The sequence below is a fragment of the Hoplias malabaricus genome, chromosome 1 (genome assembly GCF_029633855.1).
Source record: "Hoplias malabaricus isolate fHopMal1 chromosome 1, fHopMal1.hap1, whole genome shotgun sequence".
Taxonomy (NCBI): Eukaryota; Metazoa; Chordata; class Actinopteri; order Characiformes; family Erythrinidae; genus Hoplias; species Hoplias malabaricus.
In genome coordinates this window covers 40,404,778-40,428,240 of record NC_089800.1, presented here as the reverse complement: position 1 = coordinate 40,428,240, position 23,463 = coordinate 40,404,778, and the positions used below count along the sequence as shown (strand labels likewise).

At 39.9% G+C, this 23,463-nt stretch overlaps 1 protein-coding gene across 4 annotated transcripts in view; it reads left to right on the top strand.

Moving 5' to 3' along the window:
* Positions 1–3,193: 3,193 nt before the first annotated feature.
* Positions 3,194–23,463, top strand: part of zgc:77784 (uncharacterized protein LOC402947 homolog) — a 52,945-nt gene continuing 32,675 nt past the window's right edge. For all 4 annotated transcript variants that reach the window (XM_066678094.1, XM_066678093.1, XM_066678092.1 and 1 more), the window contains exons 1-5: positions 3,194–3,577; positions 8,511–8,837; positions 20,609–20,766; positions 21,470–21,590; positions 21,682–21,820. In XM_066678094.1, coding sequence (XP_066534191.1) covers positions 3,517–3,577; positions 8,511–8,837; positions 20,609–20,766; positions 21,470–21,590; positions 21,682–21,820 — 806 coding nt within the window. In that variant the 5' untranslated portion in view covers positions 3,194–3,516. The remainder of the gene's footprint in view (positions 3,578–8,510; positions 8,838–20,608; positions 20,767–21,469; positions 21,591–21,681; positions 21,821–23,463) is intronic.

Genomic DNA, 23,463 nt, shown 5'->3' with positions numbered 1-23,463 from the left:
GATACTTCTGACCTAAATAGAATCATATTAATTATTTACAGCATCAAATCTGGGTGGTCCTTGGTATTGGTTGAGACATGGTTGAGTTCCTGACTTTAGTTCAGTTGCAGACAAACACGCGTGTTGTAATGTCAGGAAATCTACACCCAGACTTTACTGAGATCTCCTCTAAAACTCATAACATTCTGTTTTTCTAGGAGAAATATCTCAGCTGAAGGAAGCGTAACCTAAAATCTCCTCTATATTTCTTCCTCCTTAGATATTTAGCCTGAGAAAAAGGGTTCAGGAATCTCAGTAGGTTTTCCCTCTTCTAGCGCAGGGACTCTGATTAAGGCACGGTTTTCCTTTCAAAGCTGGGAACTGACCACTACACTGCGATGTGAAAGGTGGCAGTGCTTCTCAAATTTTTAAAGAATGTGTCCACTCATTGTTCGCTCGGTTAGAAACACCTACCTCATTGGTCCACCTTGTATATGTAATGTCAAAGACAGTAGCTTGTCTGTTGTTGCACGGTTTGTGTTGGTCGCCCTCTAGTTCCTGTTGACTGAATATTTTTGGTTGGTGGACGATTCTCAGTCCAGCAGTGACACTGAGAGCTTTAAAAACTCCAGCACCACTGATGTGTCTGATCCACTTGTACCAGCCCTTGGGCTAACACAAACTAACAGACCACCACCCAATTGTACCTCTTCTGTGGTGGTCCTGTGGGGGTCTTGATCATTGAAAAACAGGATGAAATGGGGCAAACAAAGCATGCAGAGTAACAAATGGACTAAAGTTTGAGACTGTACAACTACAAAGTGCTCCTGTATGGTCAGTGGAGCTGATAAAGTGACATTGAATGTAGATACAGAATAGGTGTTTCTAATCCACAGATCATTCTGTGTGTGTGTGTGTGTGTATTCTACAAGGACAGTTCTAAAATTATAGTCCAAAGTCCATCTGGTTTTCTGCACAATTTGGAGCCCCCTTTACTTGATTAATCAGTGGTCAGTTTCCCCCTTAAGACCACCACAGAGCAGCTATAGTTTGGGAGGTGGATCATTCTCAGCACTGCAATGACACTGACAAGGTAGTGATATGGAAGTGTATGTTGGACTATCACAAATGGATCAAGCACAGCAGTGTTGCTGTTTTTAAAGCCCTGTGTAACCTAAATCCATATTTTCATTCTAATTAGGTTCATCTTTGCTCTCGTGGGCAAACGATATACATGTTTAAAGTATGCCATGTGAATAACTTTCCTGTGTTCATTAAAGGGCAAATTCCCCATTTTCAGTATAAAACTGCTGGTCCAAACCCTTCAGCAGTCACAAGGCTGATGTTTCCTTTTCTGTGTTTGAATTAGGAAAATGTTTCAAAGTCTCACCAAAACCCAGTAGTAACAGAGTAAAAGCTCACCACACAACTGAGCAAGCTAACTCGTCTGCCTGTCCTTCTGTCCGCCTGTTGTCCATTTGTGTGTTAGTCCAATGTGCAAACTCGCGCTGAAAGAACACAGAAGCTTCCCAATGATTTGTTACGGCCTGGCACAAGAGCAATAACTTCTCCATGAAAGAACAGAAAGCGAGGGCAGTTGCTCCCAAGTGTAAAATGTTGGAATGACTTTCAGGACAGGGAAAGAGTGGGAGTGCCAGGGAGCAGACCACACACCTGCTTGCCAGTCATAGATATTACATTTAAATATATTAATGTATGGTATATTTTAAAAAGATTTTTTTTGTCTTCTAAGGGTCACAACCATCTAAGCATTGGCTCTATCCTGAGTTTGATCCCAAGTTATGCCTCAGCCATCTGAGGCTGATAGTCCCAGAGTGCATAATTGGCATCTCTTTCTCTCTCTCTGGGTGGGTAGGATGGCTCAACCTCCCCCTTCATCAATCAGGACAACCCTAGTCAATCTGGATTTTTGTTAGCTAACAGAACGTCTGTTAGCGTTCTGCTCCAAGCATGTTAAGCTGTCCAGAGACATTCATTTTGCAGAACAATGTGGTCACTGACTAGTCTTCAAACTCCTGGCCTGGAAGCATGGTATGATTCGGGGATTCCTAGCTAATAGTTGGATTAGATTTGACACCCTCAGACAGAGCAAGGCAGAGCTGTACACAGGTAAAATATAAAGAAACAGATGCACATATAAATATATACATATAAGTGACATTTATATGGGCAGTATCTGTATAAAAGGCATGAAGCATTTTTACAGTTCACTGTGATCATTAGATTCCAGACATAAGTGCATAAAGAAGTGAAAGTGTTGAAGTCAAAATATATATATTTAAAAACTGTATTACAGTATTGTATAAACTCAAGGAGGTCAGTATTGTCCCAGCACTAAGAAAACATTTAGCATACAAAAACATAGGATAAGAATAAATTTGAAAGCTTTGGAAGTTTTCAATTATCAAACAAATTCAAGATGTAGAGGGAGAAAACAAATAATACAAGACGGAATAACAATATTAAACATATTTACTTTATAGAATTAGGCTAGATTAGCCCTATGTTAAACCAATCCATGGAGTTCATCTATCCTGGAGTGGACAAACCTTGTTCTGGACTGCCCATATGAGCCCCAGGGGTGAGTTGGCTTGGAAAGAGTTGAATCTCTTTTGTTATTATTGCAAATATTAGGAATTCCAAACATTTGCTTTTTACCATGTTAACATGTCTGTGTTTTTTATTTATTTGCTAGATGATGAATGATTAATGTGTGTTAATCAGTCAAAAACACATTTCCACTTTAAAACTGCAGTGTATTCTATTTACAGTCTAAAATGTGTGGATACAAAACAACAAGGGCTTCTTACGTCAAAAACCTATATGGTAGCTGGAGAAGGGGTTTGGGTATAATTACATACTCATAGGTCCTGAATGAAGAGGAAGATGCAGATTTACATCTAAACCACTTTTAAAGTATTGGTGTTTTTAAGTTTGTTTAGCGCTGAGAGAAATTGAGCGCACTCCATCTTGTCAGACGCATTTTAAATGTATTCCCGCCTGTTTTCGGAGAGGATGCGCTAATTGGCTGGTGGCGTAGAATTGTAGCACAGAGAGGGCAGGGATTTACTGACGTAGCCAATCCTGTTGCGGGGGTGGGGCCTGTCGGAGTACGGGCGGGACGAGTCCTAACGCCGCTCGTGCGGTTGTGGTTTTAACGCAGTGAGAATAACGGCCGTTTGGAGGAGAGCGCACGGAGCGAGGGTGAGACAGCGCTCGGCTCTCACCGAAAAGAAGGAGATATGGACAAAGTCCACAAATGTGAAGGACCCTTCATCTGAAGTGTTCCACGCTGTGAGTCCGTCTTCCGAGAGGTAGAGCTTCGTCACTGCGATGCTGAGAGTTTAAGAGAGCGTTGAGTGTCCGTTACAGCCTGAGGGAAGTGTGGGCTTGTTTACGCACACCACCATAATGTTCAAGTTGAACAGATGCTGCACCGTGAGAGCGACTCCTCTGTACATTTACTCTGAAAACACCAAGAACATGAGAGAAATGATTTAAACCGTCTTCAGGACAATGCTGCGGGGTTCCAGAGAAATTGTCTTACTGCTGCTCGTACACCTCTGCGTCTCCGCAGGTAAGTTTACCAGAACAATCGCTGGGAATGGACCAGAAGAGCTGTATTAGAGCTAAAGTTAGCTTTCCGACTTCATTAAAGCGCCAATAGGATACTTCTCATCCTGGTCCCCTAATGACATATGTGGGGGTTTATAAACTAATTACCAATTGGTAATTAATTTTTACAGGACTAAACTCGTTTAATATCACTCTGATGTCTCTTCTCGTTACTCTGACTTTATTCTAAACACATCGTAAACAATTTTGCCAGGATAGGTTTATACAATTTTCTTGATATTCTCTTTTGTATATCTTTTTCAAATGTGTGTTACAAAAAAGTGTCAGTATTTGTAATAAATCTCTTCGTATATAGATGGTCTGTATTCTGATTGGCTGCCATGTAACTTGTCAATAAGCAGTCAAAGCATGAACCAGCATTGCTTAACTGCTGTAGGTTGTGCCTTGTGACGTCACAAATCCAGTTTCAAGTTAGTTTGGAAGCTTAGTTTCTGAACATGGACTGGAACATCAGTGGAGCATTTTGCATTATCATTTCAATGATTTCAGCATGTCCTTTAGGGCTGGACAATAATTCAGTATTAATATATAATCACAATATAAAATGTTTCAATAACAATAATATGATTTTTATACACATTTTCAGTATTTCAATATATTATTATTTACAGCATTTCAGTGAAGGACAGCCTTACAGGGCACTGCCATCGGTTCATTGCGCTCAACTTTAAAGTTATTTTAAAGATAATTAATATTGACAAACCCAAGAGGTCTTTTGTTTGATGATGATGTCATGTTGCTTTCAGTTCTTGGCAGTTCTGTGGCTTTTTTTTTTTGTTAATATCGATATCTGAATTATGTCGTATAGACAGAAATTCAGAAATATATTGGGATATAAATTTTGGCCATATCGTCTATCTCTATTTCATTAAATAGAGATCTCTTCTCTTCAAATAAACCATTCTGTAAAGCAAAGCTGGACTGATCATTTATTCTGGAACAATATGATTAAAAATAGTAAACAAGCCAATTTTCAGGAATAAATTTTGTTGTTGTTACCTGCATTCGATACTGGAGACTAAACTTGCGAAGCATTCTGTTCATTTCACCGTAGACTCTGTGTGCCATATGGCTAGGTGTGGAAAAGGCTGCGGTGCGGTAAGCCCATCAAACAAAAACATCTGAGACTGTGTTTTTCCAGATGGTTCACTTGTTGCATTCCTGTGTTCAACAAAGGGGCAGACTGTCAAAATACTGCCTTAATAAATTTCCAGAGAAGCAGAAAGGATTACAGAGCACTTCAGGTTGAAAATCAAATTAATCTGACAGTTTAGGATTGGCTAATCACTGCTTCATCAAAGCTTAGCATTCGGATCTTTCAACACGTAAAACAGAGGCACAAAAGACCTTGTTTAACCTCTCTGCAAGGTCATGTATTTGTTGCTTCAATAGCCCCAGATGTGTTCTGAAGAATAGCTGTGATAGGGTCAACCTTGGTGTGGCTTTATCCTGTGGGGAAAAGGGAGACACCAGCGCTGTATCATCAGTCTCTAACTCAGCATGTCCTCCTGCTGTGCCCGGCTGGCCTTGAGCATTAGTGGAGACAGAAGCTGCTGTGCACAGCAAGGCGCTGAAATGCACGTTAAGGGATGCCTCCGACCCTCCAGTGTACACACAGCGAAGTCCCCATTGTTGGATTATGACCCTCGGTGCTGAATTGACACAGAGCGTTCATTTAACTCCAGCTGGACGCAGCGAATACTGTAAGTGTTAATGGAGACTCTGCAGTACCGGTTCGGTGGAGCACACCATGTGCTTTGTTAATTCAACAGAAACCTCAAATATAGAATGGCACAAGGCACACTGTGTTGTTGCCAATTACATGTTTAGATAAAAGCAGTGTGTGAAGTGCCTGTGTCGATTCTGGAGGTGGTGGTGTGAAACATATCTTAAGAAGCGTGTTCTTGCAGCTGGGTTAAAAGAAGTGAGAAATAATGGGGTCCTCTAGTTGCTAAGGGATGGCTATACCATGAACTTTTCCCTTGACAGAACAAGATAGTTTTGTGCTTGTGGCAGGGTTTGCTTGCATTAACCACTGTGTCAGAGTCTGGCAAATGTGTTTTCAGGTGTAGTTGCAAAAACTGGGTCTATTCCTTTCCCAAAACACTGCACCGTAGCACAGTGGTGGTTTTCAGACTGAGGCCATTTTACAGGCCTGTGTTTGGTTCTTTGAAGAAACAGTATCAAATAAATGTTATATTTTGTAAAACAAACTGTAGTTAATTCTGGCATAATAATTACCCTTCCAGTAATCCCAATTAAAATGGTAATGTTCAATTATACTGATTTGCATAATGTAGAGAGTTTTATATGTATTTCAGTGGATCGCTTGGACTTGAACTTGCACTCATTGTGTGGTGCTCCCACTGTACTTTATATCTGTCGTAGTATACAAAAAGCCTGCCTGCATTCATTAACATAATAGGGCTTAAACTAAGAACAGGCTAAACAAAGCCACACAGTTTGTGTCATTCAGTCAAATGAGGGCAAATGGACCACTCTGCATGAGTGGAGTAAGCAGCATAATGGCTTTTTAAATGCCAAATAGCATTTGATGGACCACCTAGCCGTGCCAGGTTGTGTCGGAGAACAGATATGTATGTTCCAGTTTTATTCAAACCAGCTACAGTCATTCCCTGTGTTGGCCTGTCCCTGTTTGACCACTTTTTGCCATGGCGCGCATACACGGTTGACCTTTTCCACAAACAGCTATTTTCCACCCCATGGTTTGATTAGGTCAGTAACAGACTTCTCTGCATGCATTCTGCAGCTCATCCTAGTGCACTCATTCAGGCCTATGTTCCTGTTATACATGTATGTCTAAAGCAAAACATCTTTGGAACCCAACTCCTCTGGCCAAGGTTTTCACATTATATTAGCATAACAAGAGCCCATTCAAACCCTGAGGAGGGAGTGGGTGATGTGCGGCTAATGTTTTGTTAATATTAATTACTGTAAAGCATTATATAATGGCATAGCTTGTAGTCACACACCACATATAATTTTTATTAATGGCACTGTGGTGTAGACTCAAGCCGTCCTTTTCTTCTCACACCAGCACCAGCCTTGTACTGTACCAGAACTGTGTAAAAGCTTTGATCCAACCACAGTTGAAGTTAGCTGCTGGCACCCAAGGTCCAGAGATTAATCCCAATTTCTGCTCCAGTAATTCTTCCACATTGCTATGAAGATCATAGTGTTGTCACTCATTACACCCACAGAAAATGTGTGTTAAATAAGCAAGAATTTTAGTGAAAACTGGTTTGCTTCCTCCTTTAAAAGTACAATATTTTAACAGATCCAACATGGAGGAATCACGAGTGTTAAAAGAATAGCTGGGGTAGACACTGTGGTTGTTCTCTCGAGGCAGGTTAACCGTTTAGTCTTCTTCAGGCTAGATTAAGCTTGATATATTTTTTTAAACTATTAGTAATGTTTCACTGGCAGTTAATATGTTTATTAATTCCAACAGCTAAATATTTTTTTCCTGTTTGAAAATATGTTATGTGTATTTTTAAATGTTTGAATAAGAATCTTTTCTCAACAGAGAGGCTGCAATTATATAATGCACCATTCCTCATGTTTTTTTAAAGCACTGCTCTTCTTTGTCTATGCTTTAATCGTCAAGAGTATGAGCTCATCCTAGAGTAACACACTGAGAATAATTATCTTGCGCTCCTCCGTTAGAGGATGTCACGTCGTTCTCTTTTACTCATGCATAAAGAAGTATATCAAGCATTTAGGATTAAGAAAACCCAAACATGCTTTTTTAATCAATGTGTATAAAGAATTCAAGAATGTCCAGTGAAAGTATGTATGACTGTGTGTCTTTAAGCTAATTACTGCGTTACTAGGATGTAAACGTATCATTTGTATTGTGATCTATTCAAGATTGTATTAGGCTTGTGTTTGATGTTAGGCTTGTGGCAGTGGAACCTGATTTAACTGCCTAAATATTTATATTTAGTTTTTGTTCCTAACTGAAATATAAGCATTTTAATATCTTATATTGCAGATGGAAAACCTAAGATAAGGCTGTGTTTAATGAAGCAAGCAGAGCAATTTTAAGCATTTTCCTGCCCCATTTTTTTAATGCGATTATCCTTTTGTAAGAGTTGTAGTAGTTATGAAAACTGAATCAGCTATAGGTGCGTACTTATACTAGAATATATGAGCTCCAATGAGACATTCTGCCTGGGTCCAAGGTGTTCACATCTGTGTCATTTCTGGATAAAACCTACTGTACAGTTCTAACTATTGTGCTATGGCATATGCATATCATGTGAGTTCTTGAATGTCCCAGAGTTCAAAGTCATATGCCCACACTGGTAGGCTCTTATCGCCATCTATAGACTCCTGCACTAATGGGTCCTGAGAGGAATGCTGTGAGTTTTCAGAGCCTCCTTCTCTGTTAGCAGCCATTCCAAACCCAACCCTAATGCCAGCTTCTTTTAACTTCTCCTTGCTCCTGCCTGCCCCTCTGGACCCTCCAAAAGCTTAATAGATGCTGAGTCATCAGTTTCTCTGGCTCCGTCCACCACTAGCCATTAAGAGTCTACTCTGGTCTCATTTCGTTTGATGCCGCCTGTAACACACTGTTCCTTTTTCTTTTAACTTTAGGCGAAGTGTCTGTCTGAAATATTTATAAAGTGCAATGTTGACTTGAAGAGACAAATAAAAGCACATCTGTACATGTAGAACCCACATCTGATTTAATCACTGCCTGTCAAGCAGTTTGGAAGTTAAAAGCTTTTCAGACAACCTAGTCTTTCATGTTGCACTTATTTGTATCACCATAGACTATTCAGTGTGAAATCATGATTAGATAAAAATGACACTGAATGCTTTGAATATTCCCACTCGTTTTCTTGTAGGGTCTAGGCCACGTCTGGAGGACAGTCCGCCGCGGATTGTGGAGGACCCTTCTGATCTGATTGTGTCCAAGGGTGAGCCAGCCACCTTGAACTGCAAGGCAGAGGGGCGTCCAACGCCAACGGTGGAGTGGTACAAAGATGGAGAGCACGTGGAGACGGACAGAGATGACCCACGCTCACACCGCATGCTGCTCCCCACTGGCTCACTCTTTTTTCTGCGTATTGTCCATGGGCGCCGCAGCAAACCAGATGAGGGCGTCTATACTTGTGTTGCCCGCAACTACCTGGGAGAGGCGGTGAGCCGGAATGCCTCACTAGAAGTAGCCAGTAAGTACCTTTTCCTTCCAGTCAATATCTTTTGAGGTGGAATGATGTTTTTGAGATTCTAGTTAAAATGCTTTTGACACTATGTGATTTTATGTGATTTTCTGGTATGGTCTGAAAATAGATAGCAATTAGCAAACATGTTTAAAAAGTTGCTGTTTAGCTTGGACTGCCTGTGTTTGTGTATGTGGCTTGTGTGCTTGGATGCTGGAGGTTGCCTTGACTAAAACACTAGTGCACTTGCTGGATTCAAGATGCATGACTTCTGATTGCTAGGTAGGTGGCCACTGTGACACAGACAGCCACTGTGGTAAAATCACCCAGTGCTTATTTAAGAGTTTAACAGAAATGTTTTTAAAGCTATTACAGTTTCTTCTGTGTTCTTTACAGGAACTTAACACTTAACTAAAAATCATTGTACATTAACCAATGGCGGGGCAGTCCCTCTGGAGTAACTTGAGGTTAAGTGCGTAATGGTATTAGTCATTAGCTCGCATAAAGCTTGAGTCATAACCAAGTTCTTTGAATGCTAGATTCTACATCACTTGACCCACATAGATGAAAGTATGTTAATTCAGCATAGTCTACAGAACATCAGTTGATTTAGATTTGAAATTTGTGATGGAGAAGACGTGTCAGAACTTTGTCAGTGTTTAAAGGAGCAATCTGTAATTCTGACACCAAGCATTTAAACTATAATACAGTTTCAAACCAGTGGAGAGAGCTGTCTGCCACCTCCCCCTCCTCCCCAGAAGTGAACAGATTGCCAGTTTGAGGAAAACTGAACAAACAAGCAATAGAGGAGTTTAAGAACTTGGGCCGTAATAGCTAAGAAGAATGTGCCATAATCAACATATTTATACAGAAAAGTGTTCATCATTTCACTAAAAGGTCTATCTATGCAAAAAAATTAACCTGGCTGCCATTTCCCTGCATTTACAAACCTTTACTGTCCAAATCCACCTGAAATATATTGATTAGACAAGGCTGGTGTCAATGTTCCCTTCCACCATAAATATAGTTTAGGAGGCAGATCTTGTCCGCAATTTTCGTAGTCAAACTTTTCGTTCCACCTTATGTGTCTGTTTACCTGTTAACCTCTAACAGGTATATGCAAGTTTTAAACAACTTTGATAAAAAGTATATACAATGTATTTCTAAAATCTTTTAGTGTGCACTTTTAGTGTGTGTCTATTTTATGGATAAAGGAACCTTACTGGATCTCAGTAATGTCAACTGCTTACATGTAAAACCCAGTTACATAAATTTGATATTGGGTTATATGAGAGAATTTTGGTCTCTTTCATACTAATACAAAGAGTAGCATTTAGTTTGTCAGCAAGATTTTTAAGAACCATGTCTCCCACAGAGAAACAAATGCTCATTACTCAGGTCAGTTAAAATATAGAACAAAGTCTTACTCAGAGGACTTTTCTTAGAGAATCCAAAGGAAGACTTCTGCATTCTATTACCTGTACATCACACCATGTCAATTACACCCTTTTCCAGAGCCTCTTATTTTTTAGACATTTATGTAAAAAAAGTCCTTGTTCCTGTCCCTTCCTTGTGGTTTAAAACCCTTGGAAATGGCACAGGGGCAGCTTCACTGCCAGAAGAAACCGGATTAACAAATTTGTTGATTAGGAAAAAAAGCATAACAGATTAGAGCTGCAAAGATTCCTCGTTAAAAACACAAAACAGCAATTTAGCATGAGCCCATCTTCTGCTTGGCTAGTCCCCGACTCCTTGGCTTTAGTCACAGGCATAGCTCGTGGCTGCCTGACCTCATTAGGAGGTCACGTCAACTAATGTTTAAAGTGATGTTAGAAGCTGCAAGATAGTAACATTGCATTATAACTCAACTTTGTTGGGTGAAAGGATCAAGGTCATGTGTATGTTTGCTCATATTTGCATTTTGCAGAATCTGCTAAACCCCTTCAAGCCTGTCTTCCATTTCAATCAACATTTATCACTTATCCTATAAGCTTAGGCCTAATGCTCAAACCTGCAAAATATTTTATGTGAAAGGTTTAGGTTGGTCTTTTGAAAGGATTTGAATTCACTATCGTCTAGCATTTATTTAAAAAACATTGTATACAATAGACCGTAACACCTTATGCTCTACTAGAGAACTCGGCTGTAAGCAATGCCTCTTACATTGAACAGAAGTTGATTAAATTGATCACTGCTCAGAACAAAGGCAGAAGCATTCCAGGTCACATTTTTAAGGGTCATAGAAGAGTCATTTCTAAATGATGCGTTTTGTGAACGGAAAAGATTATATTGATGAATGTGGTCATCATGTTATGAATTCAGAATCCAATTTTATGAAGCTTGGTGTTTTAAAATCAATGTCCAAATTAGGTTTTATGCAGTTTTGTATATACAAATGTTATTCACAAATAAATCTAACCATTTTTTATGTTGCCGTTTTATACAAATTCTTATTTTTAAACAGGATGTATTTGTAATATAGCTTTGTTTTTTAAAGCATTACATTTTGACCATGATTATTTTTAAACCAAATCCAATTTTACCAAATCCACCATAATGCCAAAGATAGTGGATAATAGTTGCTAAGCTGTAATTGAAAATATTTTTTCTGTGATTAATGTTGTTGCAGTCTGAAAACAGTTTCATTCCTTCATTATCTGTAACCGCTTTTCCAAATCAGGGTCGCGGTGGGAACACCTTCACGGGGCGACACACACTCACACATTTACACACACACACACCGACGGACACTTCTGAGTCGCCAATCCACCTACCAATGTGTGTTTTTGGACCGTGGGAATAAACCAGAGCAGCCGGAGGAAACCCACACGGACACGGGGAGAACACACCAAACTCCTCACAGACAGTCACCCGGAGCGCGAATCAAACCCACAACCTCCAGGTCCCTGGAGCTCTGTGACTGCGACACGACCTGCTGCAGCACTGCGCTGCCAAAACAGTTTCAATCTATGTTTAAGTTAGTGAATGTATTTGTTATTTTGGCTATAAATTTGTTTTAACTCTGTGGTAAACCACAGGACCTTTGTTAACCGCAGCAGTAGGCTTATAAGATGTCATTTTAAAAAAGCTTTAAGCACAATTAAATATTTTTATCCCACATTTGGAGACAAATTAAATAGTCGTGTTGGTTGTATTTAACCTTCACCCTGCATTCAGCACGTGTACCTGCCATTAAAGGGGCTGTATGTTATGCTATCAAGACCCACTGTACTGCACTTAGGGACAGAGTGCTCGTCCTTGCAGATGATGAAATCATGAGAGTGAGGTCATAACAAGGGATCCAGGCATACTGCCGCCTGTCTCTTCTCTGTTAGCCGTGATTCATGTGCTAATTAGAGCTGGACCGGGGCCAGCAGGCCTGCTGCCTGTGTTCTGGGTGGGTGCACTAGGAGAGTAGCTCCTATGGATGACAACAGGTGGAAAAGGAAACAGAATGTGGGCATGCATCCCCCTCCCCCTATCCTCTAGTGCCCCTTGTTACAAATGTGTTTACATCTGCGAGGTTGCACATCCAGCAGCTTAGATTACAGAGGCAGGAAGATTGCGTTGAGGGAAAATTGTGCTGCCTTACAAAGAAGCATTAAGCATTAGGTTTTGATAAGTGAGCAATATTCAATGCGATAAGTCTGTGTTGTTTGTCTGGCAGATTTTTAAGCTTCTCTGGCATTATGAAAACATTTCAGAGCTGTCAGTTCATGCCATGTCCAACATTAATTTCTAATCTTGAGATATTTGTTTTTCTGATTTCTTACAGTATAAAATATTGCAAAGCTTTTGTGGATTGATCACTCATCTAATAACCTGAATAGGTTATGAGGCTGTGTGGTGTCTGCTAAGTGGATCTCAAAACCCATATGATCATCAGGGCTATAGATGGCTGTTATGTAAATGGGAAATGTTTGAACTTTTTAGGTGGGTTACACAATGAGGTAATAACAGGAGAGTAACAAGATGCCATATGTTGCTCATATTACCCACTGAGATTATTTTGTACCATTTCAGTCCTGAGCAATGAAGGGGCTGAGCATAATTTAATAGACATTTAACACATGTAATGCTGTGATTTTAAAGTAAACACATGTTTTTATTTTAGTACACTTAGCCATGCAAATCTAGGTTAAGATGCATAGCACTTGCCTGTCCATGATACATAATCATGCACTTTACACTGCAGTAGATAACACCTTTCATCTGGCTGAATACCAGCCAAAGCTAAGGGTTACTTGTTGAGTTCTCTAACATTTTGACAGTGCCCAATATTTTGCACTCAGGATGAATGTTATGCTTTCATGTTTTCCCAAAATAGCTGCGATTGTCTGTCTGCTTTTGTATGTAAAAGAAAACTGGTATCGGTTTCAAAGCTATGAATGTGACAGTCTGTCTGGGGGAGCAAAACGGCAGCACTCCCTGAGCCAGGATTAAGATAAAGTAGGACAAATAAAAAAAATGAAACTTGCTTAAAAGGCTTTTGAGCCAGCTGTCCCTCCTTTTTTCTCAGTGTGGGATTATGAAGTAATGACGCTTTGAAGGCAGTGGTAATACGGCTTTCCCTACACCTTCCCATCTAAACCCTTTAGGGGTGAGTGTTTTGGGGTGTCCTTCATACACCCAGTGTGTTTTGGTGGGATTTTGTTTGTGTTCTTATGTGCACTGAATTTACAATGTGTTAAAGGTGTTCATATGAAACACAGGATAGGTTGAGTTTTATGTTTCAGAGATGTAGAAATATCTCAAATCAACATTCAGTCAACATTTATCACTTATCCTATAAGCTTAGGCCTAATTCTCAAACCTGCAAAATATTTTGTGTGAAAGGTTTAGGCTGTTCTTTTGAAAGGATTTGAATTCAGTATCGTCTAGAATCCAATTTTATGAAGCCTGGTGTTAAGTCCAAATTAGGTTTTATGTAGTTTTGTATATCCAAATGTTATTTACAAAAATATTAAATCATTTTTTATGTGGCTGTGTTATACAAATTCTTAATTTTAAACAGGATGTATTTGTAATATAGCTTTGTTTTTAAAGCATTACATTTTGATCATGATTATTTTTAAACCAAATTCAAAACATTATTTTTAACAATGATGCCAAAGATAGTGGATGATAGTTCATCCATTCATTCATTATCTGTAAGCGCTTATCCAGTTCAGGGTCGCGGTGGGTCCAGAGCCTACCCGGAATCATTGGGCGCAAGGCGGGAATACACCCTGGAGGGGGCGCCAGTCCTTCACAGGGCAACACACACACACACCTACGGACACTTTTTTGAGTCGCCAATCCACCTACCAACGTGTGTTTTTGGACTGTGGGAGGAAACCGGAGCACCCGGAGGAAACCAACTCCTCACAGACAGTCACCCGGAGCGGGAATCGAACCCACAACCTCCAGGCCCCTGGAGCTGTGTGACTGGGACACTTCCTGCTATGTGTAAATTAGTGAAATTATTTGTTAATTTTGGCTATAAATTGTGGCTAAATCAGAGAAGTAGAAACTATAAATATATAGAAAAATTATTCATGGTCAACAAGGTCATGAAATATTCTCCACATGAGGTGATGTTGTTTTGTTTCAGTCAAAAATTAAAATGTCACATGTTCATCTGCAGCTTGAAAAGATCATTATCAACTGGATCAGTGATGAGTTGGAACAGAATTAAATATATGAAGTAGATTTTGAGGAAGAGGTTTTGTCACTGGAACGAGTAGTAGTTGATTCTTGAGAATTATTTTCCTTCTTTTTCTGTCTTCTTCCTATTGTTTTTATTTTTATTCTAATTCTTAGCAAACATACAGCCTTCTGGTTAGTGTCTGGCCTTTGAATTGTTAACACAGCCAATGTAGAGATTAACCTAGTCCCCTCTTCCTGCAGGCCAGGGCTCCATTAGCTGGGGTTGAGGGTTGGTGACAGCATTGTGTTGGATTAGGCCACCTCTGGAGTGATTTGGAGTGGATTAATTTATGCAGCTTTTTAGCAACCAAAATGAACAACATGCACACTCTCTGACATACCCATCCTGCCAGCAGAACCTCTGATTTAGCCTGCTGGCCACCTCTCAGAAAATATACCACAGATGTACTTCTGTGGCCAGGAAATTATAGCATCCCCTGCTGCATATAGCTGCAAATGTATAAATGGCCACCAGGCCAGTAGCTTAGGTGTGGATAAAACCAACTGCATTTTTGTTTTATATGTTCACAGCCCCCTCAACACACTGACAAATGCTTACTCATTACCTCTTGCCTGAACACAGTTATTCATGAAAGGTGTAATTGTGTGCATTGTGCTTTCAGAAAAGCTGAATGAGTTTCACATTCAAGACATTTAACTTGTAATAATGTAATATATGGTCATTTGAATAAGCCACCAAATGTAATGTAAGGAGCACTAGCACTGTGGCACATTAATAATGTACTGCCCAACAGAGTTGTCATTTATCGTCCCTCCATGATCCCTATAGGGGGCAGAGAAGAAAGAGCCTCTGGCCTTTTGAAATGAGATCAACCTGTGCAAGGTTCAGCTACAGAAAAGGCCTTTCTTTCACAGACCAGGAATTCAAATTATGTTACCAGCTTTGCCATCAATACAAGTTTTGAAGGCTGAAATTTGATTTCAATCTGTGCAGTCCTTAGATGTCTGATTGGATGTAGTCACTATGCCAGAGCTCTGAGGCAGCTCAGTATTGATTATGACTTTCATGTTTAAGAGAGATTTCATGTTACAAAGATAAATTGGCTGACCATGAGAAATACAAGCATGGCCCACATGCTGCCCGGTCATGTGACCTTCCTGGACTCTCAGCATTGGCTAATGATGCTCTGTGTGTGTGTCGCTCCCCCGGATGGCTAAAAATAATCCTGCAGCCTCTCTCTCTCTGCGTCTCTCTCTCTCCACTTTGACTCCTGAGGAAGAGGAGGAGAATGATGAGAGGAGTAGGCAGGAGAGCTTTGGAGGAGACCTGTTCTCTCATATGGTCTGTCCTGGCCCAGTGCCTAGAAGCAGGAGCCACGACAGGGTCGAGCGAGTATAGCTCTTCCTCTTAACTAGGCTTAAGATATTGCCACAGGCCTTGTAGGCTGGTCAGCTGGAGGTAAACAGTGACACTATTTCCCCCCTTTCTCTTTCTTAACCAGAACTCATGAATTACTCATAGCTCCTGTCTCCTGAAAAATGCAACGTGCTGGGGGGCTGTTTTGAAACAGGCTGTCCTTGTCCTTGCTTGTTCACAGGCCTCATGCGAGTTATATTTAATTCAGGAGGGCGATTTGGCGACTGCATTGGAGCAAGGAGAAGAAAGTGACAGAAGTGTGCTTGCTACACACATAGAAACTGACATTCTACAGTATTTGTGCATACAACAGAGTGCATTTGGGACTACGTATACTAGTGGTCATTTGAGACGTTAGAAACATAGGGGTAGTCATTCAGTGTACTGGGGCAACATACACGTGTGGCAGTAATGTTGACTGATTTGATTACTGGTTTGTTTTAAAATGTGTAATGAGTGTTGCAGCTACTTGCGTGCAGCAAGAAAATGAACTTTTAAAGAAATCTCACACAATGTTTTACTAATTAATTTATACTTGTTATTGTACAGTGTAGGGCTGTGCCATGTTGTTTTTTTCAAACAATTAAAAAATATCAGTATCTTGATAAATGTGTAATATGGCGTACATTCATTACGTGAGTCATTTAAGCACAGCGACAGGTACGGTGGAAATTTGCTTCAAAGAATCAAAGAATTTGCTCCAAAAGAAGAGTGACCTCAGTCATTTGAAGGTGGTTTGGAAATAAAATATCAATATTCTATTTATATTTTTTACAATGTCAGAACCTTGATAAATTACGGTTGTTTACAAAATAAGCAAATGCTTACACCTTTATTTGCTGTATGTTCTGCATGTTTGAAATTGTTAGATTTGTATGAAAATATAATTTAAATAAGAAATTAAATATATTATTAATTGAATATAATTCATATTAATCTAACATTAATATTTTTGTGTTCTGGAAATAAATAAAAGTATTTTTCAGTGGCCCCCTCCAGGGTGTATTCCCGCCTTGCGCCCAATGATTCCAGGTGGGCTCTGGACCCACCGTGACCCTGAACTGGATAAGCGGTTACACATAATGTATGAATGAATTAATATTTTTCACTGTTTTGTTCATATCGTTGAGATATTTGTTCATATCATTATCACCTAAATATTGTGACATTATTTTAGGGCCATATCACCCACCCCTTCTTTTTTGGTTTTATGTCTGAGGGTAGACAGATAGTCGTTCTAGTACAAAGAATGAAAAAAAAAATTCTTTCAGACAAAGGTCTCATTATGAAAAGAAAATATATATTAAAATTGAACTTAGCAGAATTTGGCATAACCATGTTACTCACAAGACTACAGAGCCACCCTGCAGTTAGTCAGGCTCTCCACTCAGCCTATGCATGAAGAGTGTGAACCTTTCTTCCTCTCAGGCTCTGGAGGGGTCCTTGAGAGAAGGAGGGTTCTGGGTGGGACAGATGCTTCAATTTCTTCTCCATCACTCAGCTCCCCCTCTTTCCAGCCAGTGGGGACATCAGCTCAGCAAGATCCTTTTAGATCATCCACGCTGCTCACTCTCTCTTTCTCCCTCTGTCTCTCACGCACACACACACACACACACACACACACACACACACATGCATACACACACACCCAGACCAGACATCTTTTGCTTTGTGAGTGCATGCATGGTCATGGAGAATGGCTGGAGGGTCAGAATGGCCACTCAGTCAGCAGTGACCGCCAACCACAAGGGAGTCAGTGCCTTATGAAGCCACAGGCGCAAACGCACAATTGAATAAATGTTATACTCTGTTGGCCACATTATCTATCTGTCCCTGTGGCTATAGCAAAAAGAAGATGCTTCCCCTTGTCATACTCCTTCCACTTGTCATACTAAGCCCATCTACATTCTCCTTTTTTCCCTTTTTCTCCTTGTTTTTCAGTGGATATTGAATGGTAACATTAACATTAATTCCAAATGTTAATGGAGATTGATTCCTGGGGCTCCTGAATGACTCTGAATGAGTTCTAATTTCATTTCATTTTTTAATTAAATTTTATTCATGGAGTGCTTTTTACAACAGGTGTTTTCACAGATGAACTTTACAGAATCCCAGGTCCTAGGCTCAAATGAGCAAGTCAAGGCAACCGTGTCAAGGAAAATCTCTCTCAGCGTAAGGAAGAAAGCTTGAGAAGGACCAAAACTTCAAAGATGGACCTATCTTTCTCTGGTCGACACCAGAGCACGTGTATATGTGTAAATAAAAAGAGTCTGAAGCAGGTGAAGAGTGAACAGTTTTAGTTCAGGCGCAGTCTAAGTGGCCCATCAGTGGTGTAGAGGTGAGACACTTAGGAGCTTGCAACACACACAAACACACACACTAGTCCACTAGGGGCTGTGAACACACACCCAGAGCAGTGGGCAGCCATAACCTTTTAACCTAGACTTAAAAACTAAGAATGTGTCAGTTCCAAACACTGACTTATTAGGATATTCCAAAATTCCAGGGCCCTAAGATTTTCCCTCTTGTACTATTCAATAATTCTAGGCACAGACAGGCAGCCAGCAACTTGTGATCTAAGTAGGTGCAATGGTTGATAATATTAAATAATTTCACACATGTACCGAGGTGCGAGGCCATTTATAGCTTTGTATATGAAGAGCAGAATTTTATAATTTATTCTGGATTTGATTATCAGCCAGTGAAGAGCTGATAAGAATTCTGGGACAACTGAAGCTTATTTAAAGCATTGTCGCCATCATCAGAAAATCGCTAGCTCTATCCCTGATCAGGAGTTGGAGAGAACACTATTGTGTTCTCAGTCTTGGGGTGGGCAGGATGGCCCTTTTTCACCCCTTATTGTAAGCTCAGTGCTATCCAGTGTGGGTGGACATTTAACACTCTCCTCCAAGCACAATGAGATGCCCAGTGGCATTAGCAGCATTTTAAAAAAGAGTAGCTTGTTTCTCCGAGGAAGTATGTGCTTGCCTTCAACTACCAGCATCAATAAATCAGTGATGATGATTATATTGGGGAAAAAATTATATTCCTTTTTTTTGTTTGTTTGGGATTTTTTTTATATTACTTAACATTTTTGGTGAATTTGAGATCTTTGATAAAACCTACAGATAAGGGAAGGTGAAAAATTGTGGAGGTTGTGTGAGAAAGAGCCTGACAGATTGCGTGTGGCATACGCAATGCAGCAGCATTTTATGTGTGTGTGTGTGGTTAGTGGGTTGTCAGTCCACGAACTGGCAGATGACCACTTCAAATGCTGTCGTGCAATCTGAGACACAAACTGCGTAGAGACTGCCCCAACAATTTGTCCCTGGTGGAGATATTTGAATATTCATACCATACTTCAGTGAAGATTACTGTGTCTTGAAATGGCAGAATGGACAATCAAAGGTTTCAGTGTCTAATCTCAGCTTTTGAGGTTTCACTGAACATGATAATTTAAGGAAAAAAACCTTGCCTATTCTTTAGAGAAAATAGAATAATGACCCAGCTGGAAAAGTCTAGCTCTTTAGCTTGCTAAATTTGTGCCATAATTAAGAATTAATTTAAATAGCCGAAGTTTCATTAATTAAGACCCATTTCAATTTCCACTCTATTTTTATTTGCAACACTAAATGATCACATTAAGCCTTATCATGCTCCATTGATAGTGATTATGCTTATATAATACAAACACAGGAAAGGAAATGTGGCTCTTAGGTTGATTATGTTCTGATGAATGCAATGTGTTTAATCCTGAGAATGGTTGGAGGAAATGACTAGCAGTAGAACACATATTTGTGGCATTCTTAGAGGTTTGGGAGATTCTAGATCCAGGGTTTTTGCTGTTTAATATGAGGAAATGTTTAGTGTCCCGATAGGCAGAGAGAGGGGTCCTTCCTTCTGAGATTTACAGCCAACTGTTTTTGCCTAGTTGAGCTACAGTGAGAGAAGAGGTTTATCTTGCATTCTCAGAAAGATGGATGTGGGTGAGACAAAAGGGCACAGTTGGTTACATATTGTTGACATTGCTTATTACCTCATTAATGATCACCTCCTTGGAAAGCATCTTCCATTTACTTCCATTAATTCCCCTGTGGAGATGAGTCGTGTCATGTTGCAGAATAAACTTTGTTATATCATGCTTCTTCCTGTGAACTATTCAAGTGTTTAAAGTGAGTGCATTGTTATAAAAATAGTTTATTATTGATAAGCTCTGGGGGCAGAAGCAGGGAGGAGCAGGAAACTGGCGCTGCAGCTTCAGGCCACAGGGAGCCGAAACACTGAGAGCACTTAGACCTCCCGTTATTTCCCGCTGATAAAGCCTTAATAAAGATGCAAGGATAGACATCACTGAAAAGGGAAATAAAACGTAGATGTCCTTCTATTTAATTCTGACTTTGATATTACATTCTCTCTGAGACATATCTTGGCCTTCGTGTCTAGCAGATGGTTGGCCATTTATCGTGGAACTTAACTAATGAACTTGCTTATATTTATTCTGTTTATTTATTTATTTAATACCTTCTGCTTTCCCTTCTTATTAGAGTTGGTATGAGTGGATAGCCTGTGGGGAGAGTGGGCAGATTTAGGTCAGTTTAATTTGGAACGGCCATGTAGAAATTCAGCAAGAAAAATCAAACAGAAATTTAACTTTTCTGTCACTTGTCACCTGTATGTTATTCACTAGTTTAAAAAACAATTCTTTCTGTTTCAGCTCTCAGGGATGACTTTCGCCAGGCCCCCAACGATGTGGTGGTGGCTGCTGGCGAAGTGGCTGTGCTGGAGTGTGTTCCACCACGAGGTCACCCAGAGCCCAGCATCTCCTGGAAGAGGAACAACGCCCGTGTCAGTGAAAAAGACGGCAGGATCTCTGTAAGTCACCAGGAGCCTAATAATAAGAGCCTGAGAAACAGAAGGCGGGGCAGCACTCATGGTGCAATACTCTTCCCAGAACACTGAGCAATCATGACATCAACATCTACTGCTTGATGCAGGCAGGATTAGTGCAGAGGATGCATCAGCATCTTTAGAAAACATGCACAGTGATTTGGACTTTACTGGTATAGATGTCAGCAGACAGGTATTGTTTCATTTTACACTCACAACGGGCTTCTTAGTCAGAGAGCAAATTACGCCTATGAGTAATTAGTACAATGGTTAGCAAATCGGCTTTTAGATATCCCTAGGTTTTATCTGTAATCCAGATCACACATAGCTGTTCCACCATATAAAGGACTTCTGAAGACAATTAGTAGCTGAGTCATATGTGCTTAAGGGCAGCCAGTATCGATAATATTAGCAATCAAGTAATCTACTGGCTGTTTTGGCTTTGAATAATGAATGTTTGGTTTTTACCATGACCAATCAATATAAATGAACTTTGTAGACCAGGAGCAAACCAGGATCTCCTATGCAAATGTAATGTACTTCATTTGGTCTATTTATAATCTTATAACTAGGAACCCCCTGAAAAGACTCGATATAAAAACACTTGCAGCTGGTCAGCCCTGCACTAGAACAAAAGCAAGCAACAGAAGTTCGTTTGAAAAGTGAAGTTGCACTTTTGTTATTGTAGATGCGAGGAGGCAAGCTGATAATCTCTCATACTCGTAAGAGTGACGCAGGCATGTATGTATGCGTGGGTTCCAACATGGTGGGCGAGAGGGACAGTGATCCAGCCGAGCTTGTGGTGTTCGGTGAGTCTTTTACCAGCTGTGTTCATCCAATCCATGCTGCATGGCGTGAAAGTGACAGTCAGTGTGTGACTTGCTGTGTATGTGTGAGCAGAGAGGCCAGTGTTCATCCGCAGGCCAGTGAATCAGATTGTGCCAGCAGAGGAGACAGTGGAGTTCCTGTGTGAGGTGCATGGAGACCCGGCTCCTACTGTCCGCTGGCGCCGGGAGGAGGGAGAACTGCCTCGTGGCAGGTCAGAACTAAACTTGCTATTCAAATTAGATAGCATTTATGAAGTGTCTTTTGAAATTGTGGATAATGTTAAAAGGTTGTGCATAAAATTGCATAATTTGTATGGGAATTGGCATTAAATTAGCTGAAAAAATTACTGTAGATATTACTTATTTTTTCCAGATCAAGAACTGAGTGCTGTTTAGTTCTGCATGATAGAGAATCATGATAAGAATGATAGAACTCAGTGTTTTCAAACTGGATTGAGGAGTATGGAAAAATTAATGTATCATTGAATGTATTTATTTTATTTAGAAACCAAATTTAGTATGGTTACAATCTATTGTACCGCAATATATGACATCACTCCTCCTCTTACATCGATACTGTAAGAAACAATGAATGTCCCAATGCACAGAGTGAAAATGGTCCGTTTTTATTTAAATGAAAGCATTAACAAGACATGTGAGGCTGAATGAATAACCCCACACTATATGCCTTTAAAAATGCTGCATTCAGTGAAATTTATAAGATTCAAAGGGAGAGCATATTTTGGATCATTTATCATGATGATACCGCTGAGTGCAGTAGCCATTTAAACTAACTTTGTATCATATACTGTGAATCCTTTAATGTTCTCCTGTGTGGACTATAACCAGCTGCACATTTTGTTCACTGGCTTATGAAGTGTGGTTATCGAGTTGTGCAGACAACAACAGTTGGGCCACTTACAGAATTTGAAGCTTCAGATTATGAAAAAAGCTCCAGGATTTATTTCCTACTGAAATGTGAAATAAAAAAAATTCCAACATAGCAGTCCTGGCTGATTGAATTCCTAATTTGTATGTGACATTTATATATATATATATATATATATATATAAACAGGGGAGCTTCCTTGCAGTGAAGATACATTCTTTCAGCTGGATACAATTTCTCTTACCTTCAAAAATAAATAAAAATGATGAACTCTGTCATTGAATGACAACTTAATAAATGATCAGCTCTTAAGTTCAGTGGGAATGCTACCCTAGGTAGCCTATTATTTTCCATTGGGTGTGGGGCTACCCAAGCATACAAATACACTGGTGAATAACTTTTTGGAGCATCTTGTAAAATGTGAGTCTGAGTTAAAGTGATCTGTATCTAAAAATGGAATGAAGTGTATGTTCCAAACAGATTTTACAGCACTATCACCTGACCCAAACTTATGCTCCTTTGGCTAATCCTCACATCAGTGTTCCAATACCAAGTATAAAGCCCTCTGAGAAGAATAGAGTCTGTTACTAGAGCAAAGGGCAGAGCAACTGCCTATTAATATCTTTGGTTTCAGGATATACATTGGGCCAAAAGGTGTTGAACACATAGTGTAAGTTTCATAGCACAGTTGCAGAACAAGAGGAACATTTTAGATATGGTCTTTCCCAGCAACTTAAAAAAGGTGTTTTGGAAATCCCATGAAGAAAGGGTTCGCAGGTTTATGGAGGCAATTAAAGGTAGTAAAACTGCTCCTTCCACCCATTAAAATGCATATTAATACGTCAGGTGTAATCACATCTACAGTTCTATGGGGATAATATTTGTACATGCAAAATTTTGCCATGCTCAGGTTATAGGTTCTATAAATAAATAGGAAATAAAACTGGAATACGCACTGTTTGTGTGT